Source organism: Vipera berus (genome assembly GCF_964194415.1).
Source record: "Vipera berus genome assembly, chromosome: 11".
Taxonomy (NCBI): domain Eukaryota; kingdom Metazoa; phylum Chordata; class Lepidosauria; order Squamata; family Viperidae; genus Vipera; species Vipera berus.
The window spans coordinates 508,630-522,901 of NC_138214.1; the positions used below are offsets into that span (position 1 = coordinate 508,630).

The window sequence follows — 14,272 nt, forward strand, 5'->3', positions numbered from 1 at the left end:
GATTGCATTTTAAATTCAATTTATCTTTCCTACACAGAAGTGTGCCATTCTGAAGTGAACTGACGTGAGGCTTTAAAAAAAGCCCTCATCAGAGTCAAGACAGCACACAAAGCCTAAGAGACGTGTCAGACATTAAGGAGGCTGATGTTGGCTCAAGTGGTTTATAAAACCCATAAAAAAGCTTCACCAGCAGAGATTCTCGGGGAGGAGCAACTCAAACTAGCTGGAAACCTTGTCAGACCCACATGTGTACCAACAGGAATACCCGAAAACCAATCGTTAAAAAAAAAGCTCCAGTTCCAATCCACGAAGGAAGAGAGAGATCTAACTTCTAGGAAAACTGAATCAATCCATGAAATTGCAGCTGCCTGGCTGTTTTACACCTCTCCTTGTAAAGCCCAGCCCAGAGACGCACATCGGAGCCCAGCTGAGCCCGGCGGCAAAAGCTTGGCCAGGACAGGCAGTTCCACCTCCTCCATCATGCAAGAGGCAAGTCCGGCTGCTCTCTCCAGTTCCAGCCATAGATGGTTTCTGCTACAAGTTCCAGGTAGACGAAGCAGAGGCAAAGTCCCTGTCTGTGGCTTCTGCCCAGGAGCCTCCTGACAGCTTCCACACACCAGTGATTTAGGCGGATTCGCCACTCTCCAGGGAATTGATGTGCTCTGGCTTGTTGCCAGCTGCACAGTGCTCCCACATCAGGAGATAAAGCCGCTCCAACTCCATCGTGTACTGCTTGGTGTTGAACAGGGGGCTGGATATTCTCTGCTTCCAGACCTTGCCACGAATCTTCTTCAGGCTGCAGGGGAAGAACAAACCCCCAGTGCTTAGAAGCCCTTGGCTTCAGACACTCATCCTTTCTCACGTTCCAACTATTTGGCGCAGGCTAATCGTTCCTCCAGTCCCAACGACTCTTCCCCTGGGCACTTTCAGGACTGAACCCACTAGGGTTCCCATACCTCAGAAACACACTTACTATTCTAGATCCGTTCCCAGTTTCACTGCAATATCTTCATATTCCTGCCGACTCTTTGCGATGAGTTCAGGGCAGCCAAGGCAAGTCAGCTGGGAGGCCGCCACCCGGGAGGCCAGTGTCTCTCCTGGAGGCAGAAGACAAGATGCTCACAGCTGCTCAGGCACACGCCACTTCCTTACTGGGCAGAGCCTCCCCCGCTTACCTGGCATTGTGACCATTGGAGTCCCAGCCCAGAGCACGTCCATCCCTGTGGTGTGGCCGTTACAAAGGGGAGTGTCGAGGCAGACATCGGCCAGTTGGCCCCTCCTCACATGCTCTTCTTTGGGAGCAACAGGGGAGAAGATGATGCGGTTCTGGGGCAGGCCCATGTTTTGAGCATACTGCTGGATATTTGGCTCCCCCACAGCTGGGAATCGCAACAGCCATAAAACACTGTTTGGAACATGCTTCAGGATCTAAAGGCAGGAAAGACAAAATGAGAGGCTTTAGGCACGTGCAACATGACCTAGACAAAACTCCACCCTCAAGTCCACGTTTTAAAAAGAACCTAATTACTCACATTAGCCCACATTTGCAGAGTGGACGGGTCAATCTTATAAAGCTGATTGAAGTTACAATAGACAACTGAATCTTCAGGGAGCCCATACTGGGATCGAGTGGTGACAATGATGGTGCGTGGAACCTCCTCACCAGTTGCAGCTTTATTGTTGATCTAAATGTAAGAATTCACTCAGGGTGCTGCAGGCCTTCCTCCACTGCCTTTCACAAGGCCAGTTCCCCCTTCCTCCCTCCTTCCCCAACCAAGACCCTCAACTTTCGGAGCTCCAGAATCCCAAAACAGGAGATGCAGATTTTCACCTGAGTAGTTGCTAATCCATTGCTAATGTTGAATCCATTTATTGTTATCTGAATTTGTCCACGATTTATCATGTCAATCACAGCTTCTGCAATTGTGTTCATGGGGATGACGGGCATGCTGAGACCAGCGCTGCTGTCTGCGTTGTCTCCTCCATCAGGACATTTCATCTAGAAACCAAGACAAGCAAAACCCATTTGTCTTCAGAAAGAGGAGGCAGCCAGCCAGCCAAACAGATTAGCCTTCTCATTTCCCCATTTGCAGCCCTTTACAAGATACTGCTGAGTTGTCTCCATGTTCATGCTGTGCTATCCATGTTCCTGAAATGTTCTCACCTTTACCATTTTTACATCAGGTAGGCTATCGAGAAAGGCCTTTAGATCGATGCCGTTCAGAACAATTCTGTTATCGTAAATATGCCCATTCGATTTGAAGTCAATAACTGCTTTTTTCTGAAAGAAAAGAAATGTTTTGAGGAGGCTGGAAATTGAGCTTATGTTAACTTCAGAGAGAAACAAAGCTGGCCGACTCTAGCCTTGCTCACTGAACTCCACAGTACCTTCAGGTGTGGGAACATATTTGCATGATCTCCAATGAAGAATGTATTGGGCATGTAAGCCAGCTTTTCGGAGTACTGCTCAGCTACCTCTATGGGTGAAGTTTCTCTGTCTGTGATGATATAATCCATGAATAAGGCACCGCTAGTCCCTGGATAGCCCAGCCACATAGCCTAGAAATGAAGATAAAGCATGTCTGGGGTCAAGGTCACCCCAAATCTCCAACAGTGTCCTGAAAGAACCCTACAGTATATATTTACAAAATAGCAATTATCACAACCAGCCACAAAAACGTCTTTCAGAAAATTTCAGGAGACAACATAGAGCTGATGACTACTTCATGTATTTAGTGGATAACTAAGAGCACGAGTTTTTAAAAATAAAATTAAACAACCAGTTTAGATAAATTTTAAATTATTGCAAGCAAGGGGATTTAAAGACTGAAACACTCTATTTCTAATATGAAATTTGGGGCATTCCTGTGACCCAACTTCAAGGCAGGACAAACAGTTTTTATCATGCACCAAAAGCATTGTTATTCCTTTGTAATAGTGTGAGCAAAATTCGCCTACCACTCACATAAAATAAAATCCAAAGGAAGTAGGGAGAAAGGAGGTAATTTTCACAGAAAGAAGCCTCTGAAGTGACTTCAGGGCAGCTGTGTTACCTGGATTGGTGCTGGCCTGAGGGCAAACAGCTCGTTCCGGGCTCCCTTGGTGTAGCCATTCATGTTAATGAGGATATGTATGCCGTCTTGGTGGATGCGATCAGCGGCTTTCCCATTGCATGGAACCTAGGAGGCCAAAATTAAAAAATGTTGCTAAGCCATCTTTCTGCTTTGTTCAAGGATGGCAACCAACATTCATGGACTGATGTATCAGGGCAACATTTGACTTTTGTTTTCCAAAAACAGATTCAAGAAGACGTCAAAAATTTTGATGCAACTTCTAAATCTCCAAACATAAAGCCATAAAGATGGACCAGTTATTCTGAATGCTAGAGCGCGGCCTTTAATTGCCAAGGTCGTTAACTAGTAGAGAGCATGATTGCGCGAGCATGATTGCGCTGTGTTGCTCAACATTGGAACTAAAGTCATTTTCATCTCAAGTTTAAGACTACACCCCACCAACTTTACAACAAAGCCATGCTATTCTATGAAGTTTCCTGTGCTCAGACACCAACAGTTTTTTTTTGCATCCTGGGAATCACTCTTACCTGAGATAAATCAATGAAATGATTTGCTTCAGCCATTACTTTCACTCGGAAGTTTGTGCCGTCGTCAGGGCTCAGTGCATAGCAAAACACCTAGAAGGGAGCAACACTGCGATGTTTGGGATTCAGGATCACCAGAGGCTGCTTTCTACAGCACGTGATCAAAAAGGGCTGCATTTATAAAGGGCGCAACTTCCAGGACATTCTATCAGTTCAAGCAAGGTGCCAACTTCCTTCAAAGGCCCCTTACCTCAAATTTGTCTGGGTTGTGCATGCCTGGGATTGACTGCATGAGATGCGACGTGGGGTGATTCCCAAAGTCGGAGCTGACATAGCCCACACGGAGCCTGCCTTCGCTGGCCTTCAACTCCTTAGGGTGCTCATATGGGGGTTTGTGAAGCACATTGATCTGGCAAGGGAAAAATGGCAGCTACTTGTAGTGCATTAAGGGACCCCCCCCTCCTTCCAAGCCTGTGTCTTCCAAAGGAATGGATGCTGCGAAGCTTTTGAGCAGTGAACCCACCTTGTCCAGACAGAGGTTTCCATGTCGTTCCGCTATAGCCTTTCGGAAGCTGTGAGACAGCGGGTAGAGCATGCTATGGTGAGGGTGGACGGAAGGGAGTCGGTTCTTCTCCAGCTGATCAGCAACTATGGTAACTAGCTTCTTCATTCGTTCATCATAATCGGTCCAGTCACAAACAATCTTAAAAAGAACAAGCAGTGGTCTGTGTAGCTTGCTAATACAGAAAAGCTGCCCGATTTTCAAAGAACTCAAATCGAGTCTCTTTACCTGCAAACAGTGTGCCAAATTGCAATAGGCATCTGGGAAGTCAGGTTTCAGTTTCAAAGCAGTGCGGTATGAAGCAATGGCCTCCGGTATGTTCCCTGAATCCTGGAAGCAGAGGAAGAGGAGCCAAGTGAGGAGGAGCGACTTGCTGCCACGGCTACCAGGCCTGACTTGGACCAGACCAGGCCTACCTTGTGGATGGAAGCCAGATTGCTGTGAGCATCAGCAAAGGCAGGGTTTATCTGGATGGCCCGTGTGTAGCACTGCAGAGCTCCCTGGACATCCTGCATCTCCTTTAAGGTGTTCCCCATGTTGGAGTAGGCATCGGCAAATGTGGGGCTGATTCTAAACCACAGACAAGGGGGGGGGGGTTGTAAGGAAGAGCACTGTTCACAGCAGAATAATCCCGATCAACTCTCAGCCATTCCAAACGTTTAAAGCCTTACCTGATAGCTTCCTTGTAATGCATGAGAGCCTCCTGCAGCTTTCCCTGCTGCTGTAGAACACTTGCTAAATTGGAATGGGCGGCTGCAAATTCTGGGAAAACCTGCAGGAAACAAAATGGCCTTAGTTCTTCCAGGAAAATCTGTCTCTAGGATCCAAATCACTTTTATCATTTTTAACTTAAAAAGTACTGAAAAATAATGGATGTATATTGAATGACATACCCCACATCATCCTGGAGCTGCCCAGAACCACTGTGTGCTGTGAATTGCTCATCCCACCCTGTTTAACTCACCAAGTTATATTTTCCCACACAGCCCTTCCTTTCTATCTCTCCTGCTCTCTGATCCTTCTCTCCCTGCACTAGCTGGCCACAAAGAGTAGAGGGATTTTCAACATCCCTGAAGAGGCCCAATAGAAACAGAAGCACAATGTAACCCTTTCCAAGAGGTAATCAAAATTCTAGAGAATAATCTTCCCTCTTTTCCAGGCAGACGTTCTTAACCTTTATTTCATTGCTACCAAACTAAAGGAAGGCAGGCCAGGCTCCCTAGGAGCACGTGTGAGGCCGACTGTCATGGATAATGACTGACAAGCGGACCTCAAGAGCTTTACGGTAGAGGCGGACAGCCTCTTCAATATTTCCTTGTTCCCGCTTGATGTTTGCCAGGTTATTGAGGGAATCTGCGTGAGTGGGACACAGGCGAAGGGCTGTGTTGTAACATTCCTCTGCTTCAGCAACCTGTTAACGTAGATTAAACTAAGTTTAGTATTTTAAAAAAGAGAAGGACCACACTCTTTCAGACACTGGAGCCAAAGCTTTTACGATGCAACCAGGCTCCACTACTGGATCAATCAAGCCCACCCCGGCCAGTGAGAAATGGTGTCTTACGCTGCCTTTCTCCTTAAGGGCGTTGGCCAGGTTGCAGTAAGCATCGGGGAAGTGCGGCTGCAGCTCAATGGCACGCTTATAGGTGTCTATGGCCAGGTCGATCAGCCCCTGTTCATAATAGACGCAGGCCAGGTTGCCGTGCACAACTGCATGGTTTGGACTCAGGCTCAGGGCTCTCAGGTAGGCTGCAACAGCTCTAAAATGAGAGATGCTACAAATCAAGCTGATGATCCACGGGGCACAGGAATTAATGATTACACAGAACACTGCCCTGGCCTACCTCCACCCCCAGGTAGACAGAAAGCCAAGCCCTAGCCTGGGAAGGATTGGTTTTGTTGGATTACCTGTCGAATATCCGGGCTTCCTTCAAAACATTCCCCAGATTGATGTAAGCATCCAAGAAGTTTGGGTCAAGGGTCACAGCCTTAGAAAATTGACAACAAGCATAAGAGGTCTGCTTTAGACCAGCTGACTCTATTTCCTACTGAAACAAAGGTAATACTGCAATCACATTTGAAGGAAGTATCCCTGGGAAGTCTCTTTCATCTCATCTCCTAGTTTACCAGCTTTCCTATAGTAAATTTTTACATGAAACAAGAGGACTACACAGCCATCCTTAAGATTTCACCCACCACCCATTTCAATTGTGATTATCACACTGCAGGCCTCCTTCCTCTTCATAATTATCCTTCCCAAAGTTTGGAAGTGATAAAAATCCAGGGGTTCCAAAAGCCATTTTTCTTTTTGGTCGCTTCTTATAAGGCATCACTCTTCATTCACACAGACCACGAATAGAGAGACACAACCCTGCTTTTGTCCCGGGTAGCCAGGCTCCCTCTCTTTGCTAAGCATTTTGAAAATGGAACGTCAACACTCCCAGTTACCTTTTCAAAGTGATGAATGGCAAGCCAGATTTCTCCTTGAGCATTGAATACACAGCCAAGATTACTCCATGCAACTGCGAAATTGGGTTGCGTTTCAATTGCCTTCAAATAACAGGCCTTGGAAGGATTAAAGATAAGGGGAGGGAATAATTGCACAAAGAAAATTGAGAAAAACATTGTTAGTATTTCTTCTCCAACCCGCCAAAAGTGATCCTGCAGTATAGGCTTGCTTGCGCCAAAACTAAAGGGTTGTAAACAGCTGGCTGATCCTGCGCTGGCGCAAACCAAAACCCAAGGGCAAACCCACCATCTTCAGTTAGATTGATCTGCACATCATACCCCTTAATCAAATCAGGAAATTTCCACCTCCAAGACCTCCAGGTTCACCGCATCCCTGTGGAATCCAAAGCAAGCATCAACTACAGAAGCAACTTTTAACACAGTGGCTTGGAAAACAAGCTGAATAGAAAGCATCTAAAGCAGCTGGATGACGCTTGACCACGACTTTCCCAATGAGCTACCTAAAACAGGCAGCACGTGCCAATGGTGCCTTTAAGGAGACAGCCTGGAAAACACCCTGCCCCCTTTCAACTCCAGGGCACAGCCCTGATCCTGCCTTTCTCTTCATCTCAGTGCTTCCTTCAGCTTCCAAAACCTCAAATACCAGGTTTGCCCAAAGGTTCAGGTCCCTGCAATGCAAGCGCAAGACGCCGCAAGCGCTCCCTAACAGCGCGCCGCTGCGCTATCGCTGCAAACTGCTGCACTGTGTAGAACGGCCCTGGAGACTGTGAACGGCCAGCCAGACTGATTAATCTACCAGAGAGGCCTCTGTGAAAACTGTTAGTGTTCAATTTGTGTCTGAAATTCGAATGCACTGCAAACCCAATTGTATCAAAAATCCTACAGCACAGGGATTGGTAAGCCACGCAGTTAGAGATGAATCATATCTGATCAACCATTCACAAGGGCACAATCGCACGCAAGGCGCATTTCCGCTGCGCAGCCTTTGCGCTACTGCAGGATCACAGCGCATCATCAGAAGAGCAGAACGCTGCAATCCAAACAAAGAAGAAAAAGGAAAAAAATGAACAACCAGGAAGAGTTAGAAGCTTTAACTATAGTAACTCCAATTATTATTTCTTATATCTTTAATTTACTTTTACAATATATCTTTGAAAGAATTGTGGCTAGGACTATAAAATATTCTCTAACATTACTTCTTGTACATTAAATACTTAAACTGTTTCTGAAGCCACAAGACAGAAGATTCAGGCATGGAGGCAAATGGTTTTGCTGTGGCAGTTACAAACCCGTTACCATATTTCTCATGTGAGTTTTCGGTGCGTTCCTTGCTGGAAGAGGAGGAGGAGGAGGAGTGTGTCTGCCCTAGATCCAGGCCTCGAGCTCCCTTCAGCGAGGCACCTTACGCATGGAATAGGAGGTTTCACCCACCTGAAACCTTCTAAATACAATATCAATGGTGAAAAACCAAAAACAAGAGAGAAAATAAAACAAGATCATTAGTAAAAAGTTCAACAAAGCAATTGAAAATCTCTGGATATGTCTAACACAAGGGTTCAGGACAGTTTTCTGTAACATGGGAGACATGCAGATGGGAAAGGGTTAATCGGGGATAACTGCAAACAGCAGGGCATTTGGAAGAAAGGCTCTGAAATTTCCACAAAACTTAAATTTTACTTGAAATAGCAAATATTCTTGCTGGTTTGATCTTACAAATGCACTGACAGCCAAAGAAATACATTGCAATTTATTTCAAGTATGTGTCTTTAGTTATCTTGCCCTTTTTTAGTGGAATTCTCACAGAAACAGAGTCACACTTTCAATCTAGGTGTCTCCAAGCTCTGAAATAAAGAAGTCAGCAATCTAAGGCAGGCGCAGCGTCTTGGCCTATACCAGTCACACTAAAAGCTGCAGTGAAGTGCAATTCATGTTAGCTGTCCACCCGACAGGCTGAGCATTGCTGGTCTTCTCAAAAAGACATTTCACACCCACCAGCATCCATTTCCAGGGCAGCTACATGGCCAGACCCAGTTCCATAGCCCAAACGCCAATCCTTCAGGCAAGCCAAATTCCCTCCCCAGCCCAGAGGCACAGCAGCCAGCCAGACAGCTACACTCCTCATACACTCCACTTAGTAGCAAGCGCGCGGGGCGTGAAGTGAAGGACTGCCGCGGAGGTCCTTCTGGTTCCTCCACACTCCTCACCCCTGCTGCACAAATGCGTAAGGTGGCTTGTAACAAGACTATTCCCAGTTGTTCTTTCCCTTTTTTTGCATTCTAAGTTTTTGTCACGCCAAGAGCCTCAAAACCCATCCTGGTATTCAAATTCTTAGTTGGAAACCAGACTGCTAGAAGCCACCTTTCCACTTAATGTAGCAAGTTTTTCTTTGATCAGGTCATTTTCCAAGCAAACCAACACCTTTATTCAACATTTGGGCAAAAACAGATCCGTCTGAAGAACCCAACTGCAACAATGATGTTTGCTAGCCTTTCTTCCACTAACCAGGTTGGGGCCGGGGGAGGGGAGGGGTTAAAGAATCTTTTTAATACCATATTCATAGGGTAACATTTGATAAGGTTCTTCTACACTTACAAGCCACAAAGGACTTTAGAAGAGCATTCGCAGGAAGCACGGACTAAGTCACTGGCTTGGCATCAGCAGGCAAGCCTCAGTTTGGGGCCATGTTATTTCCAGATCAGAGTAGTGGCGCCCCTGCCAGTCACTTCACCATAATGGATAGTCTCATTCTGCAGCAAGACTCAGTGTTCCACTTCTCGCCTTAAAGCAAGGGTTAACACGGGCCTGCCATATCTCGCCCTGCCACTACCCTGGGGCAACTCAGAGCCTTCAGTGTTCAGCCACGTCTCGGGACTCTTGGAGGCCAACGGAGAATGGAAGACTTGGCGCAAGCGTTCACATTGTTCAAAAGACTGACTCTACAGAACACCTACCTTGGCTTCTTCCAAGCGACCCAGGGCTTTGAGCAGATTCCCCAGGTCACTACGCACACAGTACAAGTCCTGAAAAACAAATGGGTTCTATCACCACCAGCACAGCCGACCCAGATCAACACGAGAGCACTGCAATAAAGAAACTAATCAACTAAGCTTCTAGTGTACTTTTAATAATCTTCTGTAAAGGGGAAGACTGGAAGGTGTTGGAATTTACTGGGAACTGAGAAAATACTTAGAAGCATGGGGGAACCATACTTAGAAGCATGGGGGAACGCATTACAGGAAGAACAGGAGAGATGCCTAAATTAAGAGATGGCACATGTCCTTGCAGAAGACGAGAAGAGCCAATAAGCTGCTCAGGTAAGAAGCAGTGCAGGATAGCGAACAGAAACTCCTCCAAATACCAATTCTCCCAACAGGATAGACAGGAGCTGTTACCCACCAAGGGTTTCTCAAGGGCACCACACTGGAGAACGTTGGTTCACACAAGTCAGCAGCCCACCCAGCATTGTCACCCCCACAGCGTTAAAGGGGACCTTTCCAAACTTCTTTTGGAGAAAAAAGCTTTTCCAAGAGATCGGCACCATCTCTACTCACAGGGTTGTACTGCAGGGCAGAAACATAGGCCTGCACTGCCCCTTCCATGTCTCCTGCAGCTACCAAAGCAGCAGCGAGGTTAATGTATCCATCAATGAAGTCTGGCTTGAGGCGAAGAGCGTGCCGGTAGTGTTCGATGGCCTCCTGCAGCTGTCCACGTTCCTTATACACATTTCCCAGATTGGAGTAGGCTTCTGCCAATAAGGGATTCTGCTTGATCGCCAAAGTGCTGAAGTGAGCAGACCTGGAGAAGACACAGATTGAAGATTGAAGGTGCCTTTGTCAAGGTAATAATTGTTCACTGGATCTTTGATGGTTTAAGAACTATCAACAGAATCAGAGTTCAACATCTGAAAAAGACATTTTAATTGTGCATAAAAAAATTGCCTACAGATGGCCACAGTTAACTGCCATTCATTAGAAGACACCTTCCCATCTTTTTGAGCCTGAGGGCTACACAATTGGGTAGCTGTGATAGGACGCACACATTCACTTCTTCCACAGAAGCAGATTTTAATCTTATTGCTTCCAGTGAGCCTGTGGGACAGGCAGAGAAGTTGAGTTTCCACTTAAGGCATCCTGCTGAAGAGAACAATGAGCAAGAGCTACCTTACTCTAGAGCACTGGGACAGGGCACAATCTCTTTTTCAACAATTACTGCTGCAGCAGCAGCAAGGGTAATCTCACTTGGACGGCCTTAAGAGCCAGGGTCTGCTGATATGCAATGTATCTTTCGTCATGTATTACAATAAGACAAACACAGAAAACTCTCTCTCTCTCTCTCTCTCTCTCTCTCTCTTACACACACACACACACACACACACACACACACAGAGGGAGAGAGAGAGGCACCAGCTTCCTTACCTGTCCAGCCTGCGACACTGGAAGTGAATGGAGGAGAGTAGTAAGAGCACACCCGTGTTGTCAGGCTCTTGGCGCCAAAGCTGCATGCAGTGCCTCTCGGCTGCTTCAAAATCTCCTGCTTGATACTCCCGGTGAGCCAACTCCGCCAAGCCTTGGAAGGAAAGCATACGTTTCGTTGGTTCTGAGGGATCACCAAAACATTCAGGGGAAGGAGGGGGAAACAAAACGTTAGAAAATGGATAAACAATGGATAATAACAATGGGTAAATAATGGTGTACAAATTAAAAGATGAAATGCCAACATCCAAGAGGTATTTGATGATTAGACAGAGACATAGGGACTCCCTAACTCAATGATGGTCATTGTCAAGCTTCAAAGATGTCGATTCCCCCCCTTCCCCCAACCCCATCTTAGCATCTTCAGCTTTAGCTCAGCCATGACCCAGACTATCTGATTTAGTCTAGGTGACAATCTTTCATTCTTTTTTCAAACAGGCCAATATGAGGAATATACCATTGTTCAACACAAGCCTTACTGTAATGTTAAAATCAAAATGTTCCATGTAAGAAAATAAAAACATGATTCCATGCAATGAAATGATTGCATACAGTAAGTATTGTTATCTACCAAATAAACTTAACATTGCTGAGATGACCTCCAGACTTTGTTCAGAAAAAGCTATAGATCATTGGTTTTCCTGTGTGTTCATCATCTGTTGTCAGCACCAGAGCAATATTCTCTCCCCAATAAAATCATGAGAAGGGAGATTATGAAACTCAACATTTGCTGGACTAGGAATCAATTTTTCTAATACACTTGAAAATTAACACTGAAACAATGTCTAAAATTAATTCAAGTCTGATAAACTGCTGTGAACTAAAGAAGTAAAATATTTACCACAAACTACAGTGTTACAAATAATAAAATAAGTCAACTAGTAGTTTGATGAGAAGCTGAACTTATCTTCAGAGAAGAAAAGGAAGATTTGCACAAGCTTTGCAAAAAGCCTGATAAAAGCTTGCACAACACTTCCCGGTAATTTTCCATCAAGATGGTAAGTTAGCAAATAATTCACCGAATCAGAATGCCCACTTTTTTTTTAAAAAAAAAAAGCAATTTCAACAGCATCACATCACTTTAGGTTTTTTTTAAAAATATTTTTTTAAAAAAAGTTGATTATCACAGTCCTCAAGGGACTAGGAGCTGCTCAATAAGGGGCCCACAGAGAAATTGTATATGAGAGAAACCAATTCTTTTCCTTGTAGCTGTTTTTCATCTGAACTATTTGTAACCTTCCCAAAGTGATTTATTCCATTACTAACAAAAAGTCATATATCTGTTTAAGAGGCAAGTAAAAGTCACTTGCCCAAAATGTATTCAAAGCAAGAATTTCTTTGATAATTTTGAACGGTCTTTTCACTCTTTATATATAGTCACTTGAGAACAACCTTATACTATTATGTAATGCAGCAATAAGATTCTATACATTAAAAATTCATCCAGAAATAGAAGGAAAACAGCCATAGCATTTCACTTGTCTACAACAGTGAGGTAGAAATTTAATACAAGCAAATACAAATACAAAATCCCTTTGCTATAGAAGCTATTTTTTTTTAAAACAAGTTAATCAGAAGAAAGGTTATCATCTGTGGGGGGAAGAGCCACACAGCAGAGGTGCAATTCCTTTAACAGCAAGACCACACACTAATTTTGAGAAATGAATTAGGAAATTTCCTTAAAAATTAGTTATCCTATTTGAAATGTTGAAACATGAAAAATTATATAGTATTCAGTTATTTCCATTCAAAGGTTTGTATGCTATATTCGTACATAAGTTTGTTCTGGTGATCGTAAGAAGCCAAACTTGTCCCAGAGGTCGCAGGTATCTTTATCTACCACCCGCATATGGCACTACGATGAAATAAGGTCCCAGAGCCCAGGCTATTAACAGCTGCTGCCCTGGATAACTACCCTTGGAGGCAAGTGACAAATCCTCCAGCATTTAAAACAAGAATGGGAAGGCACGAAGGCCTGAGAGTCTGCCAGGAGTTGTAATTTACCCTCATGTGGGAAGAAGGGTGCTCCAACCACCATTTTGTTTGGAAGGAAGACGTGAAGTGTAGCGAGGGGGTCCTCGGGCCACCTTTCCCCATCCCGGGGCAATGGCAGAGCCAGAAGGCAGCGGCCCCGTCCAGGGCGCTGGCCGAACACCGCACAGACCAACTGCGCATGTGCAGCTCATCAGCCTGTCTCACCTCCCCCCCCCCCGAGAAGAGCGGCCAATCCACCTTGGGAAAAGCAAGCGTCCCGGCGGCCTCGGCCTGCAGGGCGACTGTCAGTGCCGGGCGGGTCCTTCAGCCGCAGGCCGAGGAGGGAGAGGCCCGGCCCCACGTGTATCCAGCGCACCTCCCGCCGTCCTGGCAGAGGCCCCGGGCCTCGAGGCCTGCCGCATCTCTGGAAAAACCACCGGCTGTCCCGAGTCCTCCTTCCCACTAACGGCTAAAGGGCCGCTGCTGCTCGAGGGCTTAGCGCCGCCGCCCAGCTGGGTCGAGAGGCTGCCTCGGAGGAGGCCCGGGCAGGATTCCGGGCCAGGGAGACGCGAGAGGCGGCCCGGCGCCCTCGCGACGAGGACCCCGGCCACCCTCCCCACCCGTGAATGGCGGGAGGCGCGGCCGCGGCGACAGATACCTGTGCTGTCGGCCACATTCCCCACAGACGCCGCCATGGCTCCAGCAGCCGCCTCGCTCGCAATCGGCCTTCCTCGCGCCTCAGGCTGCGCCTCCCGAAATGGCGGCGCGCAAGCAGACAGCGTTCGAGCGAAGCGCCTCGCCGGCTCTTCTTCCTCCTCCCCCGAAATAGTCCCTGGACTTCGGAGAGGGCGACTTGGCTCCCTCCCGCAAGGGCGAGGTTTACGGGGAGGGCGCTGCGCGATTCACAGCCTCCTGCCTCTCGCTCTTCCCAACGAGGCCCCAGGTAGAAGCGCAGAAACACAGCCCTCCCGGCACCGTCTCCGTAATCCTCCGCCGGACGCTTCACCCCGCAAAACGCATGCGCCGTAGCTAGTCGGCGAGCCTCCCCCTCCCTTACAAGGGGGCAACTAGGGGGGAGGGCGCGCGATGGCCGACGGGAAGGAAAAGGGCGAGACTTCGGCTGCAGGACAGCGGGGGAAGGGCACCGCAAGGGGGCGGGGCTCCGTCTCCCTCCCCCATAGAGGGCAAAATGGCCGTCTC

At 46.8% G+C, this 14,272-nt stretch overlaps 1 protein-coding gene across 3 annotated transcripts; it reads right to left on the reverse strand.

Moving 5' to 3' along the window:
- Positions 1-147: 147 nt before the first annotated feature.
- OGT (O-linked N-acetylglucosamine (GlcNAc) transferase) lies at positions 148-14,244 on the reverse strand. Of its 3 annotated transcripts, none has more exons than XM_081336387.1 (22): positions 13,731-14,244; positions 11,042-11,222; positions 10,178-10,421; positions 9,578-9,646; positions 6,606-6,722; positions 6,066-6,145; positions 5,722-5,917; positions 5,431-5,571; positions 4,832-4,932; positions 4,577-4,730; positions 4,389-4,490; positions 4,122-4,301; positions 3,849-4,007; positions 3,602-3,691; positions 3,054-3,179; positions 2,389-2,559; positions 2,165-2,281; positions 1,832-1,999; positions 1,533-1,685; positions 1,176-1,428; positions 974-1,097; positions 148-796 (listed from the first exon to the last, which is right to left on the reverse strand). In XM_081336387.1, the coding sequence occupies exons 1-22, from the start codon at positions 13,765-13,767 to the stop codon at positions 625-627; spliced, it is 3,135 nt and encodes a 1,044-aa protein (XP_081192513.1). In that variant the 5' UTR covers positions 13,768-14,244; the 3' UTR covers positions 148-624. The 3 variants fall into 3 exon arrangements, with proteins under 3 accessions (XP_081192513.1, XP_081192514.1, XP_081192515.1); XM_081336388.1 differs by having other exon boundaries at positions 11,042-11,192; positions 13,731-14,243; XM_081336389.1 differs by lacking the exons at positions 9,578-9,646; positions 10,178-10,421; positions 11,042-11,222; positions 13,731-14,244 and adding an exon at positions 7,923-9,533.
- Between the last annotated feature and the right edge of the window lie 28 nt (positions 14,245-14,272).